The sequence below is a fragment of the Ranitomeya imitator genome, chromosome 7 (genome assembly GCF_032444005.1).
Source record: "Ranitomeya imitator isolate aRanImi1 chromosome 7, aRanImi1.pri, whole genome shotgun sequence".
Classification (NCBI taxonomy): domain Eukaryota; kingdom Metazoa; phylum Chordata; class Amphibia; order Anura; family Dendrobatidae; genus Ranitomeya; species Ranitomeya imitator.
The window spans coordinates 60,868,217-60,895,502 of NC_091288.1; the positions used below are offsets into that span (position 1 = coordinate 60,868,217).

Consider the following 27,286-nt stretch of genomic DNA (forward strand, 5'->3'; position numbering starts at 1 on the left):
AAGACTTCCATTGAAGGAGAACTCACGCATCTCTTATTGATCACCCTCACTGATAACTTAGCGGCAGGGTCCTTTCATATTAAAGACTCGTGGGTTCCAGCTCATGGACATTTCAGTCGTTTTTGAGAAACTTGTTGGGTGTTCTAAGATACAGGGCTCCTCAAGTAGTGCATGTAGTGAATGCAGGCAACCCCATTCAGAGAGCAGGGCAGGCTCCAGTCACATATCCATGTTTTTCAAGGATAGAACAAGTACCCATTATAATCTATGGCCATGTTCACTTGCCTGTTTTCTTTTGCCGGGTGATTGTCCACATACAAAAGAGACATGTCTGTTTTTATCTGATTTGTGGATCAAACTCGCCCATTCAATGAATGAGTCTGGGAATAAAAAGGGAAAGAAACACATGCCATCCATGTGTCATCTGAGTAATTTTTTACCGTTTACTGGACAGGAGAAGCTTTATTTTTGCATTCGAGAAAAACACATGACCCACTGTTGGAACACAAGGGCCAAGTATTTATGAAGTTTGGATCCAGCACATTAATGCAAAATTGCCCCATTTTTTTTTTAAATGAGACCTAACAATGTACAAGAATGACTGACCAAGCTAGAAAGAAGTAGAAAAATACTGTTACGCTGTGTGCCCACGATGAGTATTTGATGCATTTTCGATGTTGCAAATTTTCTGCAGCATTATTGCACCTAGTAGATATTAATTAGGTTATTTGCATTTTTTTATTTCTCTTTTTAGAGCATTTTTACAAGTGCTTTTAGTGCGTTGCAGCAGAAATACACTAAACACGCATATACTTTTTTTACCTGTGGATTTTCTGCATGTGATGCAATTCTGTGGGGAAAATCCGTGCATAAAGCTCAATGAAGAAAGAGAAATTAACATATTGTGGATTTGAAACAAAAAGCACAGCTTGCATGAAATGCCTAGAAATCCCATCAATTTTGCCAGAACTGTAAGATGTTGCATTTTTTGCTCAGCTAAAACACAAAGAGTCAAAAACTCACCAAAAACTCATCTCGGGAACGTAACCTTATTTGTCCAAAAAGAGAATTCAGCTACAAGATAAAACCATTCTTTGTCTATAATAAAGTTGTTCAAGCCACAAAAAAAAATGCTGTTATATTTTATGTTAGTGCCCTTGTCTGATATTCTTTAACGTCTGAGTTTCTAGGCGTTTCCCAATGAAATATGTGATATGATGCCTTTCACAGGTTCACTATTTATCCATCTTCACCCAGCTTTACTTTCTTCCTCTACGAGCAGTGTGTACTTTTTACCGTCAGAAAAATATTGTTTTCTCTGCCACCAGCCATAAACCTGTGATGTCACCGTGCCCTTGATTGCAGCTCTTAGCGCCGTTTCTTGCTGGCAGATAATAAATCAGGAACAGTATTTGCTGATGATGTAGTGCACAGCTGTTCTGGGTCTACGATTAGTTAATTAATTATCCCAAAATATTACAGTTGGCAAAACTGTCTCTTAAATAAATATCTCCCTCACATTCTGGAATCTTCTCAGAATTAATTCCAAGATGTCACAGCATCTCCCTCCTCCTCCTCATGCACATCACTACACATGCTCCCTGTCTAATGCACGCTGCTGATTGACAATAATCTCCCCCAAAAATTATTATGCTAGTCGAAATCTAAAATATTTGTTGGCTAAGTGATTTCATGTTGGATGTTCACGTATGAATGCAGAGGGCATAAAGGGCTCTTCTGCTCAGGTTGAGAAAAAATAGGATCAGTCGCAAAAAAACTTAAAGCTTTTGGCCCAAGAAAAATATTTACCATCTACGATCATACAATCCCAATTCACAAAAAGTTGAGACACTGGGAAAAATGTAATGAAAACAATAATGTAATGATTTGTAAATCTATTATAGTCATATTTTATTCACAACAGAACATAGAACACAGATCAGAAGACGTAAATTAGACAAGTCAAAAAATAAAAAAACTAGTTCAGAAATTGATGGCAGCAATACATCTCAAAAAAGTTAGGACGGGGCAAAAGGCTGGAAAAACAATTGATGCTAATATTAATAAACAGATTGAGGATGTATGAAAAGAACATGTTAGGGAGGCAGAGTCTGTTGAGCAGCGAGGATCCTACATCAGAAAAGAAGGGCACAAATTTATTCTCCCAAAACTCCAATTGGTCACCTTGCTTCCTAAACATTTACAGACTGTTGCAGACATATCGCTCTCGTTTTCTTTAAAATAATCTCTGGAGGCAGATTCTCAGGGAGATCTATGTCCAGTACATAGATCTTAACAACTCATTTCCGTATGAGAAAAACATGTATTTCTCTGGAATAAGACATTATATTGCAAATATCAAGGTATTATTTTATTCAACTTTCTATGACCTACGTGCCCATACAGACAGCTTAGGAGGATTAATCCTACTGATAGATGCCCTTTAAAACTATAGTAAACATTTATAGGTGGGGCCATACAAGTCTGTTATTGTGTCTTATATTTGCACTGCACCTGGTCTGTCCTTGAATACTTGCCTTAAGCACCATATGCAGCATCATCTGCAGTCCGCTCTTTCCTGGATACTTCCCAGAAATGTTAGATGGTGATAGATTAAAAAGGTTTGCTCCAGTTTCATTGCAGATTGCATTCACCAACATCTTTTTGCCCACCCCAGCCGGTCCTGCCAGAAGAAGGGCTTTTATCTGTGGGGCCTTCTCATGTACGGATTCACATCCTGTATAGCAAAAATGAAAAGTTACAGCCAAGAGAATCCAAAAATGATAACTACATAATAAATAGCGAAATATTTGTCTTTACAAATTCCAGGAGAGATTCAATGGTGACTTGTCCAGGACTATTCAATTCATAATAAAGGACTTTTCATTGTGCTAACATATGCAGAACAGTTTGGCCAGGTAATTACATTGCACAACCTGACCCATTTCAGTTATATCCAATAGACAATAACGATCAGATTGGCAACAAACGGGTTTATGTTGTATGATGATGATACAAGGTTACAGACTAGATACCTAAAAACTTATGGTCGTTGCAAACAATTTTCCCATATTAAACCTCAACGTCTACTAGATAATCACTGAATCCTATGTGATAAGCGCTAAACATGTTCTCATTATTAGGGTTCTCATTCTAATAGTGCTACATCTAGAAGGCTGCGCTCATAACTTGTAGCCAAATTGCATTTTGTTGTTCAAAAATTGCTGCAAAAATACTGTATTATGTGTTATGAACTGGTGATTCAGAACCACAATGGACCTGGTGGTTACGAGCACAGAAAATGACCTGATAGTTGCTAAACACATAGGACGAGCTCTGAGACGTGGGAACTCTGCTGACCGCAATCCCTAATCCTATCACACCACACTAGAGGTAGCCGTGGAGCGCTCCTGACCAGACCTAGGCGCCTCGGGCACAGCCTGAGAAACTAGCTACCCTGAAGATAGAAAAATAAGCCTACCTTGCCTCAGAGAAATTCCCCAAAGGAAAAGGCAGCCCCCCACATATAATGACTGTGAGCAAAGATGAAAACACAAACAAAGAGATGAAATAGATTTTAGCAAAGTGAGGCCCGACTTACTAAATAGACCGAGGATAGGAAAGATAGCTTTGCGATCAGCACAAAAACCTACAAAAAGACCACGCAGAGGGCGCAAAAAGACCCTCCGCACCGACTAACGGTACGGAGGTGCTTCCTCTGCGTCCCAGAGCTTCCAGCAAGCAAGACAAACCAATATAGCAAGCTGGACAGGAAAAATAGCAAACAAAAGTAACACAAGCAGAACTTAGCTTATGCAGGGCAGACAGGCCACAAGAACGATCCAGGAGAGAGCAAGACCAATACTGGAACATTGACTGGAGGCCAGGAACAAAGAACTAGGTGGAGTTAAATAGAGCAGCACCTAACGACTTAACCTCGTCACCTGAGGAAGGAAACTCAGAAGCCGCAGCCCTACTCACATCCACCAAAGGAAGCTCATGGACAGAACCAGCCGAAGTACCACTCATGACCACAGGAGGGAGCTTGACCACAGAATTCACAACAGTACCCCCCCCTTGAGGAGGGGTCACCGAACCCTCACCAGAGCCCCCAGGCCGACCAGGATGAGCCAAATGAAAGGCACGAACCAGATCGGCAGCATGAACATCAGAGGCAAAGACCCAGGAATTATCTTCCTGACCATAACCCTTCCACTTAACCAGGTACTGGAGTTTCCGTCTCGAAATACGAGAATCCAAAATCTTCTCCACTATGTACTCCAACTCCCCCTCAACCAAGACCGGGGCAGGAGGATCAACGGAAGGAACCACAGGTGCCACGTATCTCCGCAACAATGACCTATGGAATACATTATGGATGGAAAAAGAAGCTGGAAGGGTCAAACGAAAAGACACAGGATTAAGAACCTCAGAAATCCTATACGGACCAATGAAACGAGGCTTAAACTTAGGAGAGGAAACTTTCATAGGAATATAACGAGACGACAACCAAACCAAATCCCCAACACGAAGTCGGGGACCCACACAGCGCTTGCGGTTAGCGAAACGTTGAGCCTTCTCCTGGGACAATGTCAAATTGTCCACTACATGAGTCCAAATCTGCTGCAACCTATCCACCACAGTATCCACACCAGGACAGTCCGAAGACTCAACCTGCCCTGAAGAGAAACGAGGATGGAACCCAGAGTTGCAGAAAAACGGCGAAACCAAAGTAGCCGAGCTGGCCCGATTATTAAGGGCGAACTCAGCCAAAGGCAAAAAGGACACCCAATCATCCTGATCAGCAGAAACAAAACATCTCAGATATGTTTCCAAGGTCTGATTGGTTCGTTCAGTTTGGCCATTTGTCTGAGGATGGAAAGCCGAGGAAAAAGACAAATCAATGCCCATCCTAGCACAAAAGGCTCGCCAAAACCTCGAAACAAACTGGGAACAACTGTCAGAAACGATATTCTCCGGAATGCAATGTAAACGAACCACATGCTGGAAAAACAATGGCACCAAATCAGAGGAGGAGGGCAATTTTGACAAGGGTACCAAATGGACCATATTAGAGAAGCGATCACAAACCACCCAAATGACCGACATCTTTTGAGAGATGGGGAGATCCGAAATAAAATCCATAGAGATATGTGTCCAGGGCCTCTTCGGGACTGGCAAGGGCAAAAGCAACCCACTGGCACGAGAACAGCAGGGCTTAGCCCGAGCACAAATCCCACAGGACTGCACAAACGAACGCACATCCCGCGACAGAGACGGCCACCAAAAGGATCTAGCCACCAAATCTCTGGTACCAAAGATTCCAGGATGACCAGCCAACTCCGAACAATGAACCTCAGAGATAACTCTACTCGTCCATCTATCAGGGACAAACAGTTTCTCCGTCGGGCAACGGTCAGGTCTATTAGCCTGAAATTTTTGCAGCACCCGCCGCAAATCAGGGGAGATGGCAGACAAAATTACCCCCTCTTTGAGAATACCCGCCGACTCAGGCAAACCCGGAGAGTCGGGCACAAAACTCCAGGGCATCCGCCTTCACATTTTTAGAGCCCGGAAGGTACGAAACCACAAAGTCAAAACGGGAGAAAAACAGCGACCAACGAGCCTGTCTAGGATTCAAATGTTTGGCAGACTCGAGATAAGTTAAGTTCTTGTGATCAGTCAAGACCACCACGCGATGCTTAGCTCCTTCAAGCCAATGACGCCACTCCTCGAATGCCCACTTCATGGCCAGCAACTCTCGATTGCCAACATCATAATTACGCTCAGCAGGCGAAAACTTCCTGGAGAAGAAGGCACATGGTTTCATCACCGAGCCAACAGAACTTCTTTGCGACAAAACAGCCCCTGCTCCAATCTCAGAAGCATCAACCTCGACCTGGAATGGGAGCGAAACATCTGGCTGGCACAACACAGGGGCAGAAGAAAAACGACGCTTCAACTCCTGAAAAGCTTCCACAGCAGCAGAAGACCAATTGACCACATCAGCACCCTTCTTGGTTAAATCAGTCAACGGTTTAGCAACAGTAGAAAAATTAGCGATGAAGCGACGATAAAAATTAGCAAAGCCCAGGAACTTTTGCAGACTCTTCAGAGATGTCGGCTGAGTCCAATCATAAATGGCCTGAACTTTAACAGGGTCCATCTCGATAGTAGAAGGGGAAAAAATGAAACCCAAAAATGAAACCTTCTGAACACCAAAGAGACACTTTGACCCCTCCACAAACAAAGAATTTGCACGCAGGACCTGGAACACCATTCTAACCTGCTTCACGTGCGACTCCCAATCATCCGAGAAGACCAAAATATCATCCAAGTATACAATCAGGAATTTATCCAGGTACTCTCGGAAGATGTCATGCATAAAGGACTGAAATACAGATGGAGCATTGGAAAGCCCGAATGGCATAACCAGGTACTCAAAATGGCCCTCGGGCGTATTAAATGCTGTTTTCCATTCATCGCCCTGTTTAATACGCACAAGATTATACGCACCACGAAGATCTATCTTGGTGAACCAACTAGCCCCCTTAATCCGAGCAAACAAATCAGACAGCAGCGGCAAGGGGTACTGAAATTTGACTGTGATTTTATTTAGAAGGCGGTAATCAATACAAGGTCTCAACGAACCATCCTTCTTGGCCACAAAAAAGAACCCTGCCCCCAATGGCGACGACGACGGGCGAATATGACCCTTCTCCAAGGATTCCTTTACGTAACTCCACATAGCGGCATGCTCAGGTACAGACAAATTAAACAGTCGACCTTTAGGAAACTTACTACCAGGAATCAAATCGATAGCACAATCGCAATCCCTATGCGGAGGTAGGGCACTGGACTTGGGCTCATCAAATACATCCCGGTAATCTGACAAGAACTCTGGGACCTCAGAAGGGGTGGATGATGAAATAGACAGAAATGGAACATCACCATGTACCCCCTGACAACCCCAGCTGGACACAGACATTGATTTCCAATCCAATACTGGGTTATGGACTTGTAGCCATGGCAACCCCAACACGACCACATCATGCAGATTCTGCAACACCAAAAAGCGAATATCCTCCTGATGCGCAGGAGCCATGCACATGGTCAGTAGGGTCCAATACTGAGGCTTATTCTTGGCCAAAGGCGTAGCATCAATTCCTCTCAATGGAATAGGATGCTGCAAGGGCTCCAAGAAAAACCCACAGCGCCTAGCAAACTCCAAGTCCATCAAATTCAGGGCAGCGCCTGAATCCACAAATGCCATGACAGAATAGGATGACAAAGAGCAGATCAAAGTAACGGACAAAAGAAATTTCGACTGTACCGTACCAATGGTGGCAGACCTAGCGAACCGCTTAGTGCGCTTAGGACAATCGGAGATTGCATGAGTGGAATCACCACAGTAAAAACACAGCCCATTCCGACGTCTGTGTTCTTGCCGTTCAGCTCTGGTCAAAGTCCTATTACATTGCATAGGCTCAGGTTTATGCTCAGATAATACCGCCAAATGGTGCACAGTTTTACGCTCACGTAAGCGTCGATCGATCTGAATGGCCAACGACATAGACTCATTCAGACCAGCAGGCATAGGAAATCCCACCATGACATCCTTAAGGGCTTCAGAGAGACCCTTTCTGAAAATTGCTGCCAGAGCACATTCATTCCGTTGAGTGAGCACAGACCACTTCCTAAACTTCTGACAATATATCTCTACCTCATCCTGATCCTGACACAGAGCCAGCAAGATTTTCTCTGCCTGATCCACTGAATTAGGTTCATCATAAAGCAACCCGAGCGCCAGAAAAAACGCATCAATATCACATAATGCAGGATCTCCTGGCGCAAGGGAAAATGCCCAGTCTTGAGGGTCGCCACGTAATAAAAAAATAATGATCTTTACTTTGTTGAACTGGGTCACCAGAGGAGCGGGGTTTCAAAGCCAGAAATAGTTTACAATTATTTTTGAAATTCAGAAACTTAGCTCTATCTCCAGAAAATAACTCAGGAATAGGAATTTTAGGTTCTAACATAGGATTCTGAACCACTAAATCTTGAATGTTCTGTACACTTATAGCGAGATTATCCATCAAAGAGGACAGACCTTGAATGTCCATGTCTACACCTGTGTTCTGAACCACCCTGATGTAAAGAGGAAAAGAAAGACAAAACACAGTGCAAAGAAAAAAAATGGTCTCAGAACTTCTCTTTTCCCTCTATTGAGAAGCATTAGTACTTTGGGCCTCCAGTACTGTTATGAACTGGTGATTCAGAACCACAATGGACCTGGTGGTTACGAACACAGAAAATGACCTGATAGTTGCAAAACACATAGGACGAGCTCTGAGACGTGGGAACTCTGCTGACCACAATCCCTAATCCTATCACACCACACTAGAGGTAGCCGTGGAGCGCTCCTGACCAGACCTAGGCGCCTCGGGCACAGCCTGAGAAACTAGCTAGCCCTGAAGATAGAAAAATAAGCCTACCTTGCCTCAGAGAAATTCCCCAAAGGAAAAGGCAGCCCCCCACATATAATGACTGTGAGCAAAGATGAAAACACAAACAAAGAGATGAAATAGATTTTAGCAAAGTGAGGCCCGACTTACTAAATAGACCGAGGATAGGAAAGATAGCTTTGCAATCAGCACAAAAACCTACAAAAAGACCACGCAGAGGGCGCAAAAAGACCCTCCGCACCGACTAATGGTACGGAGGTGCTTCCTCTGCGTCCCAAAGCTTCCAGCAAGCAAGACAAACCAATATAGCAAGCTGGACAGAAAAAATAGCAAACAAAAGTAACACAAGCAGAACTTAGCTTATGCAGGGCAGACAGGCCACAAGAACGATCCAGGAGAGAGCAAGACCAATACTGGAACATTGACTGGAGGCCAGGAACAAAGAACTAGGTGGAGTTAAATAGAGCAGCACCTAACGACTTAACCTCGTCACCTGAGGAAGGAAACTCAGAAGCCGCAGCCCTACTCACATCCACCAAAGGAAGCTCATGGACAGAACCAGCCGAAGTACCACTCATGACCACAGGAGGGAGCTTGACCACAGAATTCACAACAATTATGGTTGTGTCAAATTGTGGCAAAAAAAAAACCCTGCAAAAGAAAAGCAGCTTTGTGCAACTTTTAGACGAACCAATAAGGGAACAAGCTTTTCCAAGGAACGTTCATTCTCGACTATCAGGTCATCTAAACTGGCCAGCAATCTCTCCATGAACACGCAAGACACTTACTTAACGGGGGCAATGATTTTTACGCTTGTTTTAAATAACTGTTCTTGGCAGCACATCATCCTTGTGCAGGCATGTACTATGGAGGACAGAGAATGAACTTCAATCCAATATTGAGCCAGCATGCAGCCAGCGGGTAAGGAAAGGGTGAATCAAACACCCAAAAACCCCGCCCCTATGGCTGAAGATTGTTCCCTCCAAATTCAGGTGACAGAGTCCCTTTAACTAGTACTTCCTGCCATCGGGCTGGAAATGCGCACATCGCTGACCCCTATCACGTGATCGAGGGTCAGCGATGCGTCGATGTTAGTGATGAGCGAATATACTCGTTGCTCGGGTTTTCCAGAGCACGCTCGGGTGGTCTCCGAGTATTTGTTAGTGTTCAGAGATTTAGTTTTCATCACTTCAGCTAAATGATTTAAGGCTACTAGCCAGCATGATTACATGTGGGGATTACCTAGCAACCAGGCAACCCCCACATGTACTCAGCCTGGCTAGTAGCTGTAAATTATTCAGCTGAGGCGATGAAAACTAAATCTCTGAACACTAACAAATACTTGGAGACCACCCGAGCGTGCTCGGGGAAACCTGAGCAACGAGTATACTCGCTCATCACTAGTCGATATGACAACCAGAGGTCTATTGAAGGCTTCTATGGTTGTTGATGCCAGATTGCTGTGAGTGCCACCCTGTGGTCGGCGCTCATAGCAATGCAGCAATTCTAATACATAGGAGCGATCTGAGCTTCACTCCTATGTAGCAGGGGCGATCGAGTTGTGTCAGCTGCTAGTCTCCCATGGAGGCTATTGAAGCATGGCAAAAGTAAAAAAAAATGTTTTAAAAAATATGAAAAAAATTAAAAAAATATAAAAGTTTAAATCACCCCCCCCTTTTGCCCCATTCAAAATAAAACAATTAAAAAAAAATCAAATATACACATATTTAGTATAGCCGCATTCAGAATCACCCAATCTATCAATTAAAAAAAGGATTAACCTGATCGCTAAACGGCATAGCGAGAAAAAAACCTCAAAGCGCCAGAATTGCATTTTTGTGGTCACCGCGACATTGCATTAAAATGCAATAATGGGCGATCAAAAGAACATGTCTGCACAAAAGTTGTATCATTAAAAACGCGAGCTCGGCACGCAAAAAATAAGCCCTCACCCAACCCCAGATCACAAAAAATGGAGATGCTACGGGTATCAGAAAATGACACCATTTTTTTTTTTTAGCAAAGTGTGGAATTTTTTTTCACCACTTAGATAAAAGAGAACCTAGGCATGTTTGGTGTCTATGAACTCGTAATCTCAACGCAGGCAGTGAATAGCCAGGCCTTTCCTCAGGAAGGAACAACCAAGGGAATGGCAGCATCCAATAAAGGAAAACATCCAATAAAGGAAAACCACCTATGCCAAGCATGGTATCCATCCACAGACAGCTGTTTCGGGGTTTTTGCCCCTCATCAGTGTAGAGTAGGAAACTGGCTATCAGGAGCAGTACCTAGTAGAAAGTCTATAAAGGCACGGATGATTGACCTCGAGGTCCCGGGGAACGGCCTGGCTATTCACTGCCTGCGTTGAGAAACACGTGATGGTGTCTCCGCGGTGTTGGATGTTTTGGTCTCCACGAGGTCAATCATCCGTGCCTTTATAGACTTTCTACTAGGTACTGCTCCTGATAGCCAGTTTCCTACTCTACACTGATGAGGGGCAAAAACCCCGAAACAGCTGTCTGTGGATGGATACCATGCTTGGCATAGGTGGTTTTCCTTTATTGGATGTTTTCCTTTATTGGATGCTGCCCTTCCCTTGGTTGTTCCTTCCCGGGGAAAGGCCTGACTATACACTGCCTGCGTTGAGAAACACATGATGGTGTCTCCGCAGCTCCTCTACATGCATTTGCATATTTGGGGGCAGTGTTCTGGATCACTGCATTGAGAAACACGTGATGGTGTCTCTGCGGTGTTGGATGTTTTGGTCTCCACAAGGTCAATCATCCGTGCCTTTATGAACTCGTAATGACCTGGAGAATCATAATGGCAGGTCAGTTTTAGCACTTAGTGAACCTAGCAAAAAAGGCAAACAAAAAACCAGTGTGGGATTGCACTTTGGTTGCAATTTACCGCACTTGGAATTTTTTTCCCGTTTTCTAGTACATGACATGCTAAAACCAATGATGTCTTTCAAAAGTACAACTTGTGCCACAAGAAATAAGCCCTCACATTGCCAAATTGATGGAAAAATAAAAAACGTTATGGCTCTGGGAAGGAGGGGAGCAAAAAAGAAAACGAAAAAAGGAAAATAACCCGGGTCATGAAGGGGTTAAACAGGACATGTGCTATCGAAAACAACGATATTCTGTGAGCACAGAAACAATTGAATTAGCAATTACACTATGCACATCAAAGTGAAGTTGAACAATCTAAAAAGGCCATTAAACGACCATTGAATGGCTTCCATGTAGCTGATCGGCAGTCGTTTAATGGTCGCGGTTAACACGTGTAATCCAGGCATTGCTATTTTTCTTTCTTGGTACTTAGCAAACAAGGTGATCAACTCCCACAATGTTCAGTCAGCATTTGCATTTGGTTTGTTATGTCTGATAATCATTAATGAGGCGTACCATGCAGTAATGGTACCTCAGTATAGATATTTTCATGATGAGCATCTACATCATTGTCTTCAAGTGACTGTATTACATGACAGCTAAGTCACATCTGCCTCTACTTATAGAGCAACTTCCATGTTCTACAGCTGGAATCACATCATCAAGTCCTGCTCCATGAGAAAAGATAATATTCACCAAGACCTGACCTGGCCTTCACTATCCTCCCCACACGTCTTGCACCAAGAAGGGAGTGACTGAGAGCAGCCATGTGTTTGCCACGAGTCTATTCTTCCTAGATTCTACATTATTCTCGGGTTATAACTTTGAACATTTTCTACAAAAAAAATTAGAATTTTTAATCTTTTGTTAATGCTTTTCCCATCAGATAATTTATGAGTGGAATATGAGACAATTTATAGGTCAGATAATGACATGCACTGGCAATGATGTTGAGCAGCTTAGGGAGTTTATATATATACTAGATGGTGGCCCGATTCTAATGCATCGGGTATTCTAGAATACGTATGTATATAGCAGCCACATACTCTATAGCACAGGCCACGTAGTATATAGGAGCCTTGTAGTATATAGCATACAAATAGTACGTGGCCTGTGCTATATAGTATGTAACTGCTATATACATACATACATATTGAAGAATACCCGATGCGTTGTATATAACGCAGCCCACGGAGTATCTAACACAGGCCACGTAGTATACAGCAGCCATGTAGTATATAACACTGCCCACGTAGTATATAGCAGCCATGTAGTATATAGTACTGCCCACGTAGTATATAGCAGCCATGTAGTATATAGTACTGTCCACGTAGTATATAGCAGCCATGTAGTATATAGTACTGCCCATGTAGTATATAGCAGCCATGTAGTGTATAGTACTGTCCACGTAGTATATAGCAGCCATGTAGTATATAGTACTGTTCACGTAGTATATAGCAGCCATGTAGTATATAGTACTGTCCACATAGTATATAGCAGCCATGTAGTATATAGTACTGCCCACGTAGTATATAGCAGCCATGTAGCCAACGCAGCCCACGCAGTATTTAGCAGTGTGGGCAGTGGGGCACATATCCCTGTTTAAAAAAAAGAATTAAAATAAAAAATCGTTACATACTCACCCCCTGGGATCCAACGGCGCTGTGGCGATGGGCGCGTGGCTGCCGCCATCTTCCGTTCCCAGGATGCATTGCAAAATTACCCAGAATATATATACATATCTACTATATAATTGTCTAAGGGTCACTTAATTATATAGTAGATATATATATATATCTACTATATAATTGTCTAAGGGTCACTTCCGTCTGTCTATCCTTCTGTCACGGTTATTCATTCGCTGATTGCTCTCGCCAGCTGCCTGTTATGGCTGCCGCGACCAATCAGCGACGGGCACAGTCCGGAAGAAAATGGCCGCTCCTTACTCCCCGCAGTCAGTGCCTGTCGCCCACATACTCCCCTCCGGTCACGGCTAACACAGGGTTAATGCCGGCGGTAACGGACCACGTTATGCCGCGGGTAACGCACTCTGTTACCGCCGCTATTAACCCTGTGTGTCCCCAACTTTTTACTATTGATGCTGCCTATGCGGCATCAATAGTAAAAAATGTAATGTTAAAAATATTAATAAAAAAAAAAACCTGCTATACTCAGAGGATAGTACTGCAGTGCGCAGGCGCCGAAAAGGTCAGAGGCCCGGCGCCTGCGCACTGCAGTACTTTGTCTGCCCTCAACAGGGCAGAGCAAAGTACGCCTGCGCCGGAGCCGTGGCTGAAGATCAGAAGAGGATGTCTTGGAATGAAGATGGGAGGCGCCGCAGCGGACCGGAGACACCCATCCGACCTGACCAGCAGCGGGACCGCCCCTGGGTGAGTATAATATAACGTCTTTTTCTCCTCTTTCAGGTAACATCGGGGGCTTATCTACAGCATTACAGAATGCTGTAGATAAGCCCCTGATGCCGGTGGGCTTACCTCACCCGCGATTTTCGGGGTGACAGGTTCCCTTTAAGATCTCTTCACACGTGCTCAAAACTGTATCCAAAATCCTTTGGTTATCTTCAGATTTCATGATGTGTTGCACACAGTCAAGGTACCAGTGCCAAAGGCAACAAAACAGCTACAAAACATCTTTGAACCTCCAACTCCATCTCTTTTTTTGTATGCGTCATTGCATTTTCAAGTGAACCTTTCCCCTGAATTTAGCGGGACCAGTTTTCGGTCATATGGGCGGAGTTTTCAGGTGTTTGATTCACCCTTTGCTTACCCGCTGGCTGCATGCTGTCCGTAATATTGGATTGAAGTTCATTCTCTGTCCTCCGTAGTACACGCCTGCGCAAGGCAAGATTGCTTTGTGCAGGCGTGTACTATGGAGGACAGAGAATGAACTTCAATCCAATATTGCAGCCAGCATGCAGCCAGCGAGTAAGGAAAGGGTGAATCAAACACCTGAAAACTCCGCCCATATGACCGAAAACCGGTCTGGCCAAATTCAGGTGACAGGTTCCCTTTAAGTAAACAATAGAATTGCGTTTTTTACCAAACAGCTCTATCTTGGTTTCATCTGTCCACAAGACACTTTCCCAGAAGGATTTTGGCTTACTCACCTACATTTTGGCACGCTGCAGTCTAGCTTTTCTATGTCACTGTGTCAGCAGTTGGGTACTTTTGGGTCTCCTGCCATAGCATTTATAATAATAATAATAATCTTTATTTTTATATAGCGCTAACATATTCCGCAGTGCTCACAATCTAGAATCCCTATCAGTATGTCTTTGGAATGTGGGAGGAAACAGGAGTACCCGGAGGAAACCCACACAAACACGGAGAGAACATACAAACTCATTGCATTTAATTTAATTCAAGTGTCAATGGATAGTTTGCACTGACACTGATACACACTGAGCCTGCAGGACAGCTTGAATTTCTTTGGAACTTGATTGGGGTTATTTATCCACCATCCGGACTATCCTACATTGCAACCTTTCATCAATTTTTCTCTGTCGTCCACGTCCATTGAGATTAGCTACTGTGCAATGGGTTGTAAAGTTCTTGATTATGTTGAGCACCATGGACAAAAGGATCATCCAGATGTCTGGAGACTTGTAACCTTGAGATTGTTGATATTTTTCAACAATTTGGGTTCTCAAGTCGTCAGATTATTCTCTTCTCCTCTTTCTTTTCTCATGCTTAGTGTGGCACACACATACACACAATGCAAAGAGTTAGTCAACTTACCCCCTTTTTATCTGGTTTCATGTGTGATTTTCATATTGCACCTACCTGTTACTTGCCACAGGTGAGTTGAAACAAGCATCACATGTTTGAAAGAAAGTTGTTTACCCACAATTTTAGAAAGGTGCCAACTATTTTGTCCAGAACATTTTGGGAATTTAGTGAGAAATTATGTCCATTTTGCCTTTTTTATCTGTTTTTTTTTTTGTGTTGTTCCAATACACACAAATTAAATGTTCATGTGTATAACAAAACGTGTGTAGTTGCAATAATTTTTTTTTGAGAAATACTTCATTTTCTGGAACAATATCAAGGATGCCAACATATTCGGCCATGACTACCACATTTCCACTATAACATTTTTTATACAGACGTGCTTATTTAGGGTAAAAAAGGAACCCATGTTTCCAAATAAAAAATATTGGATTTCTGCAAACTAGGTATCATTTTTACAGGGGAGATGAATTCCCATACAACCATACCACTACTTCCTTATGTTAAAACTTGCTGACAGGTGCTCTTTAAGGAGGGATTCCAGTCTTGATAGGATAGAGGTATTTGTCACAAAAAGGAAGCTATATCCTTCGTTTCCCTAGCACTCTGCATCACTCACATAGACAAAGGGTCTAGATTCCCTTCTAGATTTCTGCTTGTGGAGAGTGCCAAGCTGGTATAAGAACACTTATAGGCCATGCAATGTTTCTCTGGGAAATTAAATATACAAATATCCTCTTCAGAGAGGTAGCGGACTAGAACGCTAGTGCCACCAATTGATGGTAGCAATCCTAAAAGTTAATATTTACCCTTTAACTAACGTTGCCGCATGACTTAAGGTAAAAAACAAAGCCAGGCACTCTATTTACAGAAACGTGTTTCAGGGTATTTACCCATCAGTAGTGCAAAACAGGAGGTTTGATTTGGCAAATTGAAAGACCTTTGACAGGGAGTCTAAGGGGGAAAATGTATAGGCATGTGGCAAGGCTCATTAAAGAGTCAATATTCTCTTTTAGAATTGCTACCCAAATAGATGGTAATAAAGTTCTAGTACTCGTCCTCTCTGAAAAGAATATTTGCATATCACATAGACAATGAATGGAGTGGCATAGCGCATTTATGATCAGTTGTTCCATATTGTTCCCCTTGTTAGGGCGACCAGTGAGGACCTCAGCAGTGAGACCCTCTCCAATCTAACAATAATAACCTGTTGAATGGATAGGTGACTATTTTTGAAGACTAGTAGGAGGAAGGAAAGCACTGACTTTTTGAACATTGCAGTTAAAATAGTTGATTCACATTTCAAAGAATGCACTCCTCCTGAGACCTGGCAAACAGACTTGTTGCCAACCATTGTATTGTGCTTGCGCACATCTGCATAGCAATCTATCATTAAAAATTATGGTACAATAAAACATGACTGAACACTTATGAACACAAAGAGCACGGCAGCTGAGAATCAGGAAATGTTGCAAACTACAAATAACAATTACTAAGCACTGGAATAACAGTAAATACGGGGGGTGAAATAAGTACTGAACACATCACCAAAGAAATCAAACCATAGCTGTCCATTAGTGATGAGTGAACATGCTCGGACACTATCAAAGCATCCGGGAGTGCTCGTATATTATGTTTGAGTCCTTGCGGCTGCATGATGTGCATGCTCGGATAAGAGGTTATCTGCCCACGTTCGCTCATCAATAATTTACATTAACAGTGTTACGTGTAATAATGAGAAACTAAACAGCGAAGAAGTATTTGACACACCTACTGAAATTTAGTTAATACTTTGTACAAAAAAAGAACCCTTTGTCGGTAAGGACAACTTCAAGACGCCTCCTGTATGGGGAAACTAGTCGCATGCATTGCTCAGTTGTTATTTTGTCCCAGTCTTCCACACACTCTTCAAATCCTAAAGGTCCTGGGGGCTCCTTCTATGAACTCTGATCTTTAGTTATTTCCCTACATTTTCTATGGACTCAGGTCAGGTGATTGGCTGGGAAATTTCAGCAACTTTATTTTCTTTATCTGAAGCCAATTGAGAGTTTCCTTGGCTGTGTGTTTGGGATCATAGTCTTGCTGAAATGTCCACCCTCGTTTAATCATCATCATCATCATCATCGTCATCCTGGTAGATGGCAGCAGACTTTATTTGGGTAATATTTCCATTCATCCTTCCTTCAATGAAATGAAGTTTACCAGTGCCATATGCTGAAAACAGCCCCACACCCACCATGGTGTTCCCACCTCCAAATGTCACTGTTGGTATGGCGTTTTTGGGGTGATATGCATTGCCATTTGGCCTCCAAACATGGTGTGCATTATGGCATCCAAAGAGTTCAATTTTGCTCTCATCTGACCAGATTATATTCTCCTAGTATGTCACAGGTTTGTCTAAATGTTGTAGAGCAAACTTTACACGCACTTGAACATGGTTTTTGTTCAGCAATGTAGTCTTGCATGGTGAGCGTACACACAGGTCATGCAGGTTGAGTGCTTTACTTATTGTTTTCTTTGAAACAATTGTACCTGCTGATTCCAAGTATTTCTGTAGCTATCCACGAGTGGTCCTTGGCTCTTGGACAACTCTTCTGATAATTCTTTTCACTCTTCTGTCTGAAATCTTGCAGGGGGCACGTGGTCATTTCCGGTTAATGATGAAATGATGTTCTTTGTTATTCCATGTTATGGCCCCAACAGTGCTCACTGAAACCTTCAGTAGTTTTGAAAATTCTTCTGTAACCAATGCCATCAGTATATTTTGCAACAATAAGGATGATAAGGTCTTGAGTCAGCTCACTGGTTTTACCCATCATGACATGTTTCTTGTGTGACACCTTGGTAATGAGATGGCCTTTTTTTTATAGGTCATCAGTTGAACCAGCTAATATGAACCATTTTAGATTTTAGTGTAAGGTCTCGCAAGACAATGAGGACCCCTGACGTGGGTTGATAGCTTGTGTATTTTTGCCAAAATATTGACCTAAATACCTTGTGTATTTAATACATTATCATCTTTTTATTGCATATTTTTTCATTTTTATGCAGCATACAACCGGACCCTTTAGTGTTGGTTGGGTTAGTTGGGGCATCTGTCCTTGTGGGGTGCACTTACATAGTGCTGGGCAGCTCACCTGATCTAATAGTATTGCTAAACACTGTGCACCACAAGTATCTATGTGACCTGCACCCTATGCAAGCCTCATCTATGTGCATTTTTAATACTTGGCAACTACCCCCTCCATGAATTGGTAGGTTTGTGAGTGGTTGTTTCATCAGTATTTTGCACCAGTGCTGCCCCGGCTTTTATCATGGTGGCCTGATGCATCCTGTTAGTGCATTGGTATTCTGACATGGTGTTGGTAAGGCTGTTTCTTTTTCTACCACATCTGTGAGTAGCATAATATAGGGGCAGAGACCCTGATTCCAGCAATATATTATTTATTTTACAGGGTACAGCAGTTGTGATAAAACAGTTTTCTCTGATGTAGATGTGGCTGTGCTGTGAATTCTGAGCCCTGTATAACTCCACCCGCAGAACTGATTGGAAACCTGTGTACACTGTGCATAGGTAGAAAGCTGATGATCAGTGGTGAGGGTGGGGTTATGCAGAGCAGCTAACTAGGGGGCACGAGACATCTAGTCATGTAGTGATAATCTCCTGCTGATTAAACACTGGTTTTATTGAAACATAAGCACAGTCTTGTAAGTGACACATCACTGTAATCAGGCTCATAGCCCCTCCAGCATGCTGCTCTCAGATTACATAGCAAAAACCTGGTGACAGATTCTGCTTAAGGATATAATTAAATCATTGATTTATTGTTTCCAATAAAAAAAAAAGATTGGCCTCTACGGATTAATGGATTCCATAACACAAGAATTGAAGAAGATTTTAATGAATAAAACTAAGACAGTTAGCTCTACAATACCAAGGAGACTTTAAAAAAAACTGAATACAAAAACAAAAAAATGGGAAAATATGTTTCTGGTCAAGTTAAAATATTGTCTTACAACTGAAGAAGACAAAACACTTGTCGTACCGCGGGTTGCCGTGATGCGGCATTGGGCGTTATACAGTCTGCTCAGAATGTTAACTCAGAACCTCGTATACAGTTTTGTACATTTTTGCTTAGCCACAATAAGTCAACGTGCGAGTTTTGGATGTGCGGCCCTTGTCTGTTTTTCTACCATTGTAGCTAAAGTATCATGTCGAGTATAAGAAACATTCACAAAAGCCATATTTCCTCACCTAACGGTAACACTCCGTACAGGACGAGAAGCTGTTTGACGTCACTAAGAGATGGCATTGGTTCTATGTCAGCCTGGCGCAAAGTAGTGCCTAAATAGCTATATTCACCTGGAAAAAACACACAAATGTGCCAGTTATTAATGCGGTTTATTACATGATATTTATAGCAAATATTCAATCTTTTTACTGTTTTGAAACTCTAGCTCGCCTACCCTACTTCTCAATGACGATGAACAATCCTCCACAATTCCAGAAATAAAACTTTTGTAAATATTCATCTTTCAATTTTTCGAGCCCAGCAGATATATATTTTTTGTTCATCACTTGCTCCTCTATCTACGGTAATAGCTCTTGCTCTCATTTCTTTGCAGTAAAGGGTGAAAGAAGAGGCTGTAGCGTAGGCTCAAATTGGGCAACGAGCCACATGACGGGGGCTGTAAGAAAAGTTTCTCAATCATTTTACAGATCCTATGACTAAGGGCGCCGTGGTGTGCCAGAAACGCGTCAGGAAGAGAGTCTCTCTCTTTTTTTAAATAGTTTTTTTTTAAATGTTCAAATAAAAATGACATTTTACTTAAACTGGATGGACGTGCTGGAAACTTCCCTCCTTCTTCCCCATTTTGAAGTCACTGAGAAAGGAGTGCAGTATTAAAACACTTCTGGAGTTTCACGATAAGGAAAATGTTACGGAGGTGATTATGCACATTGTGTAATACTGTCGCGATAAGACAGCCATGCTATATACAGTTATGGCACAAAGAAGGACTAAAGGGCTAGAAAACTGCTCCTTGATAGTGATGAGTGAAAGTGCTCGGTGATACTCGGATTTCGCTCAAGTATCGAGGTTCTCGGATATGCTCGGCACTCATCGAGCATTGGCGGGTGCTCGGACTGAATGCTTGTATCACTACCCCGCATGTTTAGCGCCTGTTACACAACCAATAAACACGTGGAGATTGTCTGACACTGTAATGGTGTAGCCATCTTGGTAGTGGCATTATTGTGATTGGCTGGCCACATTACCCCATCAGAGGTTATAAATGGACTGGCGCCACGCTTGGCGCACTGATGCCATTGCACAGCTCAGGGACAGTTGTGATTGGAGGGAAAGAGTAGTTGTTCAGGTGTGTGTGCACAATTTCATTAATCAGAGACCTCTAGTGATGCTACTGGTGCTGAAGCTGAACCATCCTACTAAAGGTCCCTTTAAGGGCTAATCCCTTAGACCACCATTATACTCGTTACTCAAAACGAGCATCCGAGCATTAGGAATTGCTCGGCTTGAGTATTGAACATCCGAGCACTTTAGTGCTCATCCTTACTGCTTACCAATAAAATCTGACAGTTTGACAGGCTTTGGTTTGATGAGAAGACCTTCTGTGACCAGCTCCTCATACAGAGAGTCAATGGTCCTGTAGATAGAACAATACATTTCAATGGATGTAACTTATTATAATAAAGCATTGCAAGTGGTAAAATCATCTGCTAATTATTTAAATCTTTCAGTGATGACTCATCAGGGGCTGCACTTTTATTTTAAAGGGATGCTGTCATGTAAAAAAACACAATTAACCTGCAGATATGGGGTTAATCTTCAGGTCAATCATGTTCTGAAGCTGCCCGGCGCCTGCACTGAAAGCCCCACTGCCAGGAGAAAAATAACTTTATTCCTCCTGCAGGCTCAGGCCTTCAGTATAAGGGTGCGGATGGCTTTTCATAGGAGTGCAGATGGTGCTGTAACCGCACCCCGACACTGACCGACAGCCTGCTTTAATGCTGGGCTGGCTGTCAGTCAGTGCCAGGGTGTGGTTACTTACAGAAGTCACATCATTAAATTCTGCCGAAACCTATGTAGAAAATACCCTAGTTCATATTAACCAGTGAGTAACATACATGTTTAATGTGACAGATTTATACATGTTGAGCCCTATGTGCCAAATTTGTCCTTTACCTGATGTCTTGTGACCTGTTTATGTTTTTTGGTCTTTAGGTAAAATACTAAAAGTCACATACCTGTCTGGTGTTAAGTCCTTTTCCTTCTTTTTCTTTCTCTTTCCACTTTTCTTCCCTTTTTTCTTTTTCTGTGGTCAGACATATTTAGGTAGTGTAGACATAAAGGTATAACTTATGCATTTACACAATAATCATAAAGAATGCTGCTGTTACAGCATTCAGTGCATGAAGCATGAACTTCATTTTAATCGATACATTTTGGAATAATAATAACTTTCACATTTGGATGTGATTGAATAAAATGTTCCTGTGCTGAGATAATCTTATAAATGAGCCCCTGCTGTGTACTGTGTAATGACTGTGTCTGGCGGTACAGGGGCATGGTCTGATCATAGCACAGCTCCTGGGCAGGGGAGAATACAAAAGAGAGGATACAGACAGGACAGCACAGAATCACAGCTGATTCTTTTTGTGAGATAAAACATTTCCCTGCCTGTTTTTAAACAATGTTTTACTTCAAAGAAAGAAGAAGCTGTGATCCCCTGCTGTCCTGTCTGTATCTTCTCTTTGGTATGATCTGTGGTATGATCAGATGTTGTACCTGCACGGTCAGACACAGCCATTACACAGTACACAGCAGGGGCACTTTTATAAGATTATCTCAGCACACGAACATTTTATTCATACACATCCAAAAGTGGACATTATAATTATGCCAAGATCTATTGATTAAAATTAACTTTTATTCTTGAGAAAACCCTTTCAAGTATCAATTTAGCAACAGTATTACAACTCTTCATCAAGAAATCTTACAGTTTTACTAAACTAAACCTAGTTCACATGTGGGGGCAGCCTGGAGAGCTGATGTGTTCCATTCCATATTTGGCCCTCCCTCAGGGACAGAGTACCAGACTGCAAAGTTCGATATTTCTGTATGTTTCTCCCTTTATTTTATAACTGTTTTGCATATTTATACGTCTTTATTTTATAACTGTTTTGCATATTTATATGTCTTTTTATTATCATATTTTTTTTTTACCTTTTTCTTACTGTAAGCACTGGACTTTTTTGCATTAAAGCATAAAACTTTAACAAGTTGAAGCTTGAATGATCTAAAAGACTCATCACCAGTGTATTCGGTGAGTGGTGGCAGCATGTATGAGCGGGTGTGTGGCCTGGATCAGTGTGTGATTTATGCTTCCATTACAGCATAGGACAGAGGTTGAATGCTGGACTGAGAGTGGGGAGATAGATTAACCCTTGCAGGCACAACCCCAAGTCACATGCTGAGAGCGGGTACGTGACAAATTAGTGACGCCACAGAGAGGGATCCATGACAACTGGATCCCATTCGATCTTAGTGATAGCTGCAGTCCGTAAGATTGCATATAACTTAATGTATAGATGTAAACTTCAGGTAAAATTAAGCAGTTAAAGGAAACAGGTTTTTACTATGTAATCTGAGGGTAACATGACGTAAGAGCAGAGACTCTCATTCCAGTGATGTGTCACCTGCTAGGCTGCTAGTGGCAGTTTAAATAAAATCAGTGTTTTGTCAGCAGGAGAGAGAACTAGTTTTCTCTTGGCATGTAGTCCTACTGCTCTGTGTAACCATGCCCCCACCACTGATTGGCAGCTTACTGCCTATGCACAAAATCAGCCAATTAGTGGTGGTGGCAGGGTTATAGAAATGTCAGCATTCAGAAAACTGCAACAGATAAAACACTGACTTTATCAAAATGACAGGATGCAGAGCAGACCAATAAGTGATACATCGCTGGGATCAGGGTCTTTGTACATTATGATGCTTTCAGATTACATAGCAAAAACCTGGTGACAGATTCCCTTTAAAATCAACCTGAGCTGGTTCTGCAGCATTTTTGGCAGTGACTACTTTAGGCAAAATCCAACTGTAATATAGGCATTTTAAGATTATGTTCTGCTTGCTGATTCGAATGGTTACCATGATGACTATTCATGTGCGATTTGCATGCTAGCGGACATTTAACGACTAGCTTATTTTCTTACTTCTCTCCAATTTTCTAACTTATATAGTTTTAGGATGCATTGTTGGGCCAAAATCGGCATCTCTAAATGCCCAATAACTTTGTAACAAACTACTTTCAACCAACAACATTGGATTATAATCAGATAACTGAGTATTAGACCAAATTTGCACGTTTAGTATTCAGTCAGTATTTGGTCAGTTTTTGCAAGCCAAAACCAGATGTGGAACAATCAGAGTAAAAGTATAATAGAAACACGTCACCACTTCTGTATTTTTTATCCACTCCTGATTCTGGCTTACAAATGCGGAACATGTGATCGTGGTCTTAAGGTACCGTTACACTAAACGACTTACCAACGATTGCGACCAGCGATACGACCTGGCCGTGATCGTTGGTAAGTCGTTGTGTGGTCGCTGGGGAGCTGTCACACAGACAGCTCTCTCCAGCGACCAACGATCCAGGGAAAGACTTTGGCATCGTTGAAACTGTCTTCAACAATGCCGAAGTCTCCCTAAAGCACCCAGGTAACCAGGGTAAACATCGGGTTACTAAGTGCAGGGCTGCGCTTAGTAACCCGATATTTACCCTGGTTACCATTGTAGAAGTAAAAAAAAGAAGCTGACAGAAGCTCACGGCGGGGGACGTGACAGACATCGGAATGTGAGTATGTAGTGTTTTTTTTTTTACAATGGTAACCAGGGTAAATATCGGGTTACTAAGCGCGGCCCTGCGCTTAGTAACCCGATATTTACCCTGGTTACAAGTGAACACATCACTGGATCGGCGTCACACATGCCGATCCAGCGATGACAGCGGGTGATCAGCGCCCAAAAAAAGGTCCTGATCATTCCCCAACGACCAACGATCTCCCAGCAGGGGCCTGATCGTTGGTCGCTGTCACACATAACGAGATTGTTAGCGGGATCGTTGCTACGTCACAAAAAGTGCGACGTTGCAACGATATCGTTAACGAAATCGTTATGTGTGAAGGTACCTTAAGTGTTTAGCTCAGTAGAGTTGGCAAAACGACAGAAACGTTGGTGGCCTTAGCTTATAAAGACTAATAATTCTCTGTAATATATCCATGGTTGGAGTCATCCGATGATGATGGATTTTACAATAGTTTGATTTGTCTATTCCAGAAGATTTGTATCTCTACTTACCAGTATATAGAAAGTTACCTATAACTTGATTTGTAGCCAATCGTATTTGGGAATCATTTCTAGTAATTCTCATGATATGAACTGCACATAAAGAGCCAATTATTCAAAGTCTGTCTTCAAAAGATTAAGACAAGCACTTTCTAAACTTTTCAGTGACCATGGAAATGCGGATTTGTATAACCCAAGTAAACATAATCCTTATTAATCTCCATAGTGCTCTATTGAAGGGAATTAAACTTTCCTTTGCACATTTTACAATTTAATTGTCTCTGGGGTACACTTTACATAATCCTATTACTCACCTTCCCTCCTTTCTTCCCTTTTTTCTTTTTGTTTTTATCTCTGTCTACGGCCAGTTTCAGGTTTTGGAGTTCTTGTCTCATTAGTTCATCCACCTTAGTAAAAATCAAAATGATGTACGGTAATTGCTTTCATTTATTTTTTCTTTTATAGATTTCATAAATGACAATCTGTCGATATTTGTGGATTATTTAAGCGTTCCTGTCATAGTGACTCCAGAATAGGCAAAATAACTTCAGGAGGGACATAGTCATCTGAAGGCTACGTTACCACGATGAGCTTTTGGTGAGTTATTGATGTTGCAGATTTTCTGCATCAGTTAAGTAAATTAGGTTATTGTGTCTTTTTCATTGTATTTTTGTGTGTTTTTACATGTGTTTTATAGCATTTCCGATGCTGTGTTTTTTTGTCTCTTTTTAGTATGTCATGTTTTACATAAAGCTACTTTTTTTTTAAAACGTCCTGGTATTTGGCTTGGACAAAACTTTATTGATATAGTCATGAGCAGATTAAATGCGTTTTTGATGTGTGTCCACTGCGGAAACAGAGTAAAAACACATGTGCGTTTTTTATCTGTGGATTTTCCACATCTAATGCAAATCTATGAGAAAATTTAGCACATAAAACTCACTATACCCACAAGAGAAATTGACATGTTGCAGGTTTGAAACACGCACCTGAGTAAAAGAGAAGCACAGTGGACAGGAGATTTCTATAAATTCCATCCACTTTGCTGGAACTGTAAGACGCTGCATTGTTTACACAGGGAAAATACACAGCGTGAAAAAATTAACCAAAAACTCATCGTGGGTACACAGCCTAAGAGAAATTTGAGACTATACACATTGGATTAATGTGAGTTGACCAGGCCAATTATTGTACTTGGTGGTTTCCCAAGCCTCCTTAGGTTTTGTCTTTAGTGGGCATAAGGCACAGCCAACCACAGCCGTTCCCTGTGTAGAACACATGCTGATCTGAGCACGCATGTATACTGGTGGGTATGGGGGGTTGTGAAAATAACTGCTGAGTGAAGTATATGGCCCCCCATAGACACTAGACTAAAGTCTCAACATTGGCATGCTCAGGCTACAGTCTAATGTGTATGGGGACTTCTTGACTCTCCCCAACAGATGATGTCAGCAGGGAGAAGCATTTAGCTGGTTGGATTTCAATGGCCAATCCTGAGATAAGGCACTGCAAGTGGAGACTGGGAGTGGCTCATTCATAGAGAAGATAGGAGTGATCGGCCGAGCTGCAGGTTCCTGAGGGAGACGGGAAAGACAGCTCTTGGCCGCTTATTCGGCCTTTAGACTGTAGATCAGCCAAACCTGTATTCGAATCTCTTCTTCTACTTCCTTCCTCTTATCTTCTTTGATGAGCTCAGAATCATGCGTCTGAAATAGATTCCAAGACTCTTTCCGATTTAGCCAAACACCTGCAAGAGAATCAGACGTTGAAAAGTGAAGAACAATGCAAAGATTGACCTTCGCGTTTTATCTATTAATGTGTTTGAGCTGCGCTAAAACTTGGAGAGCCCGGCCCTCTATTATCATCTGAATCAGAGCCAAGATATATAATGGAGGCTGGCACATGTGCTGTCTTTTGTAATTTACACTTTTCATTAATAACCTCACCTTCATAACTGTCATTTGCAGATGATATGTCAGGCAGAAATTGGCTTGGCTTCATTTTCCAACCTGGTTCTTCCTCCTAACGGGGTTAAGAATAAATGTATCATCACATGTACAGTATAATATACTGTATACTCATTTATTTCTTTATTTTGTTGATTGATGAATCAACAAAATGGGCATTTGGAATAAGCATTTTAGAAGCTATAGCAAGCAATGCTCTTTTATTTAATGGGGTCCACAGCTTTGGAAATCTTCATTTGTTCGAAGGCTCCCCCTATAACCTTGTCATAGGGATAGCTGTGAACAATAGAATGAAAAATCCCTTTGTTCTTGAGCAGAGAGTGGACTTTTAATAATAGGTAGATTCCAAAGTTGCTTGTTTTTACAAGTATTTTGCAATTTTACATATTAAAGAAGATGAGACAACACTTTTAAATATGTCAGTGTATGTAGTGAAGTCATTAGTATGGAATCTCTAAGCAGGTTTAATATGAATGCTATTTCTATGGAGTCATACGGCAGTGATATGACCAATGCTGGCTAAACACTAAACTTTTTTTCCCACATATCTCTGATATAATGGAGAAAATATGCCTGATGGGGTGACAAGTCTAATTCTCGCAAGTCGATAAGTGGAAAGTAATAAGGTTCATAAGTTCATGCTTAGAAAGCACGGATGATGGAAAAGATAGTGATCATGTGCGATTGCATAGATATATAGTTCATGTGCAGTTCTTCATACATTTAATGTATGAAGAACTGCTGCTGCTTATTTTAGTGCAGCAGAGTTTTTCAATTATCCATATGTGAAAGGAATTATCCCATCAACTAAAGGTTAATAATCTGTTTTTCAAAAAGTGAAAA

At 41.9% G+C, this 27,286-nt stretch overlaps 1 protein-coding gene across 1 annotated transcript in view; it reads right to left on the minus strand.

Moving 5' to 3' along the window:
* Nucleotides 1-27,286, minus strand: part of IQCA1 (IQ motif containing with AAA domain 1) — a 250,505-nt gene that overhangs the window by 37,477 nt on the left and 185,742 nt on the right. The window contains exons 9-15 of the mRNA XM_069733324.1: nucleotides 26,423-26,498; nucleotides 26,117-26,223; nucleotides 24,791-24,883; nucleotides 21,377-21,444; nucleotides 20,693-20,775; nucleotides 19,364-19,471; nucleotides 2,538-2,737 (exon numbers count right to left, since the gene is read on the minus strand). Of these exons, the coding sequence (XP_069589425.1) occupies nucleotides 2,538-2,737; nucleotides 19,364-19,471; nucleotides 20,693-20,775; nucleotides 21,377-21,444; nucleotides 24,791-24,883; nucleotides 26,117-26,223; nucleotides 26,423-26,498 (735 nt within the window). The remainder of the gene's footprint in view (nucleotides 1-2,537; nucleotides 2,738-19,363; nucleotides 19,472-20,692; nucleotides 20,776-21,376; nucleotides 21,445-24,790; nucleotides 24,884-26,116; nucleotides 26,224-26,422; nucleotides 26,499-27,286) is intronic.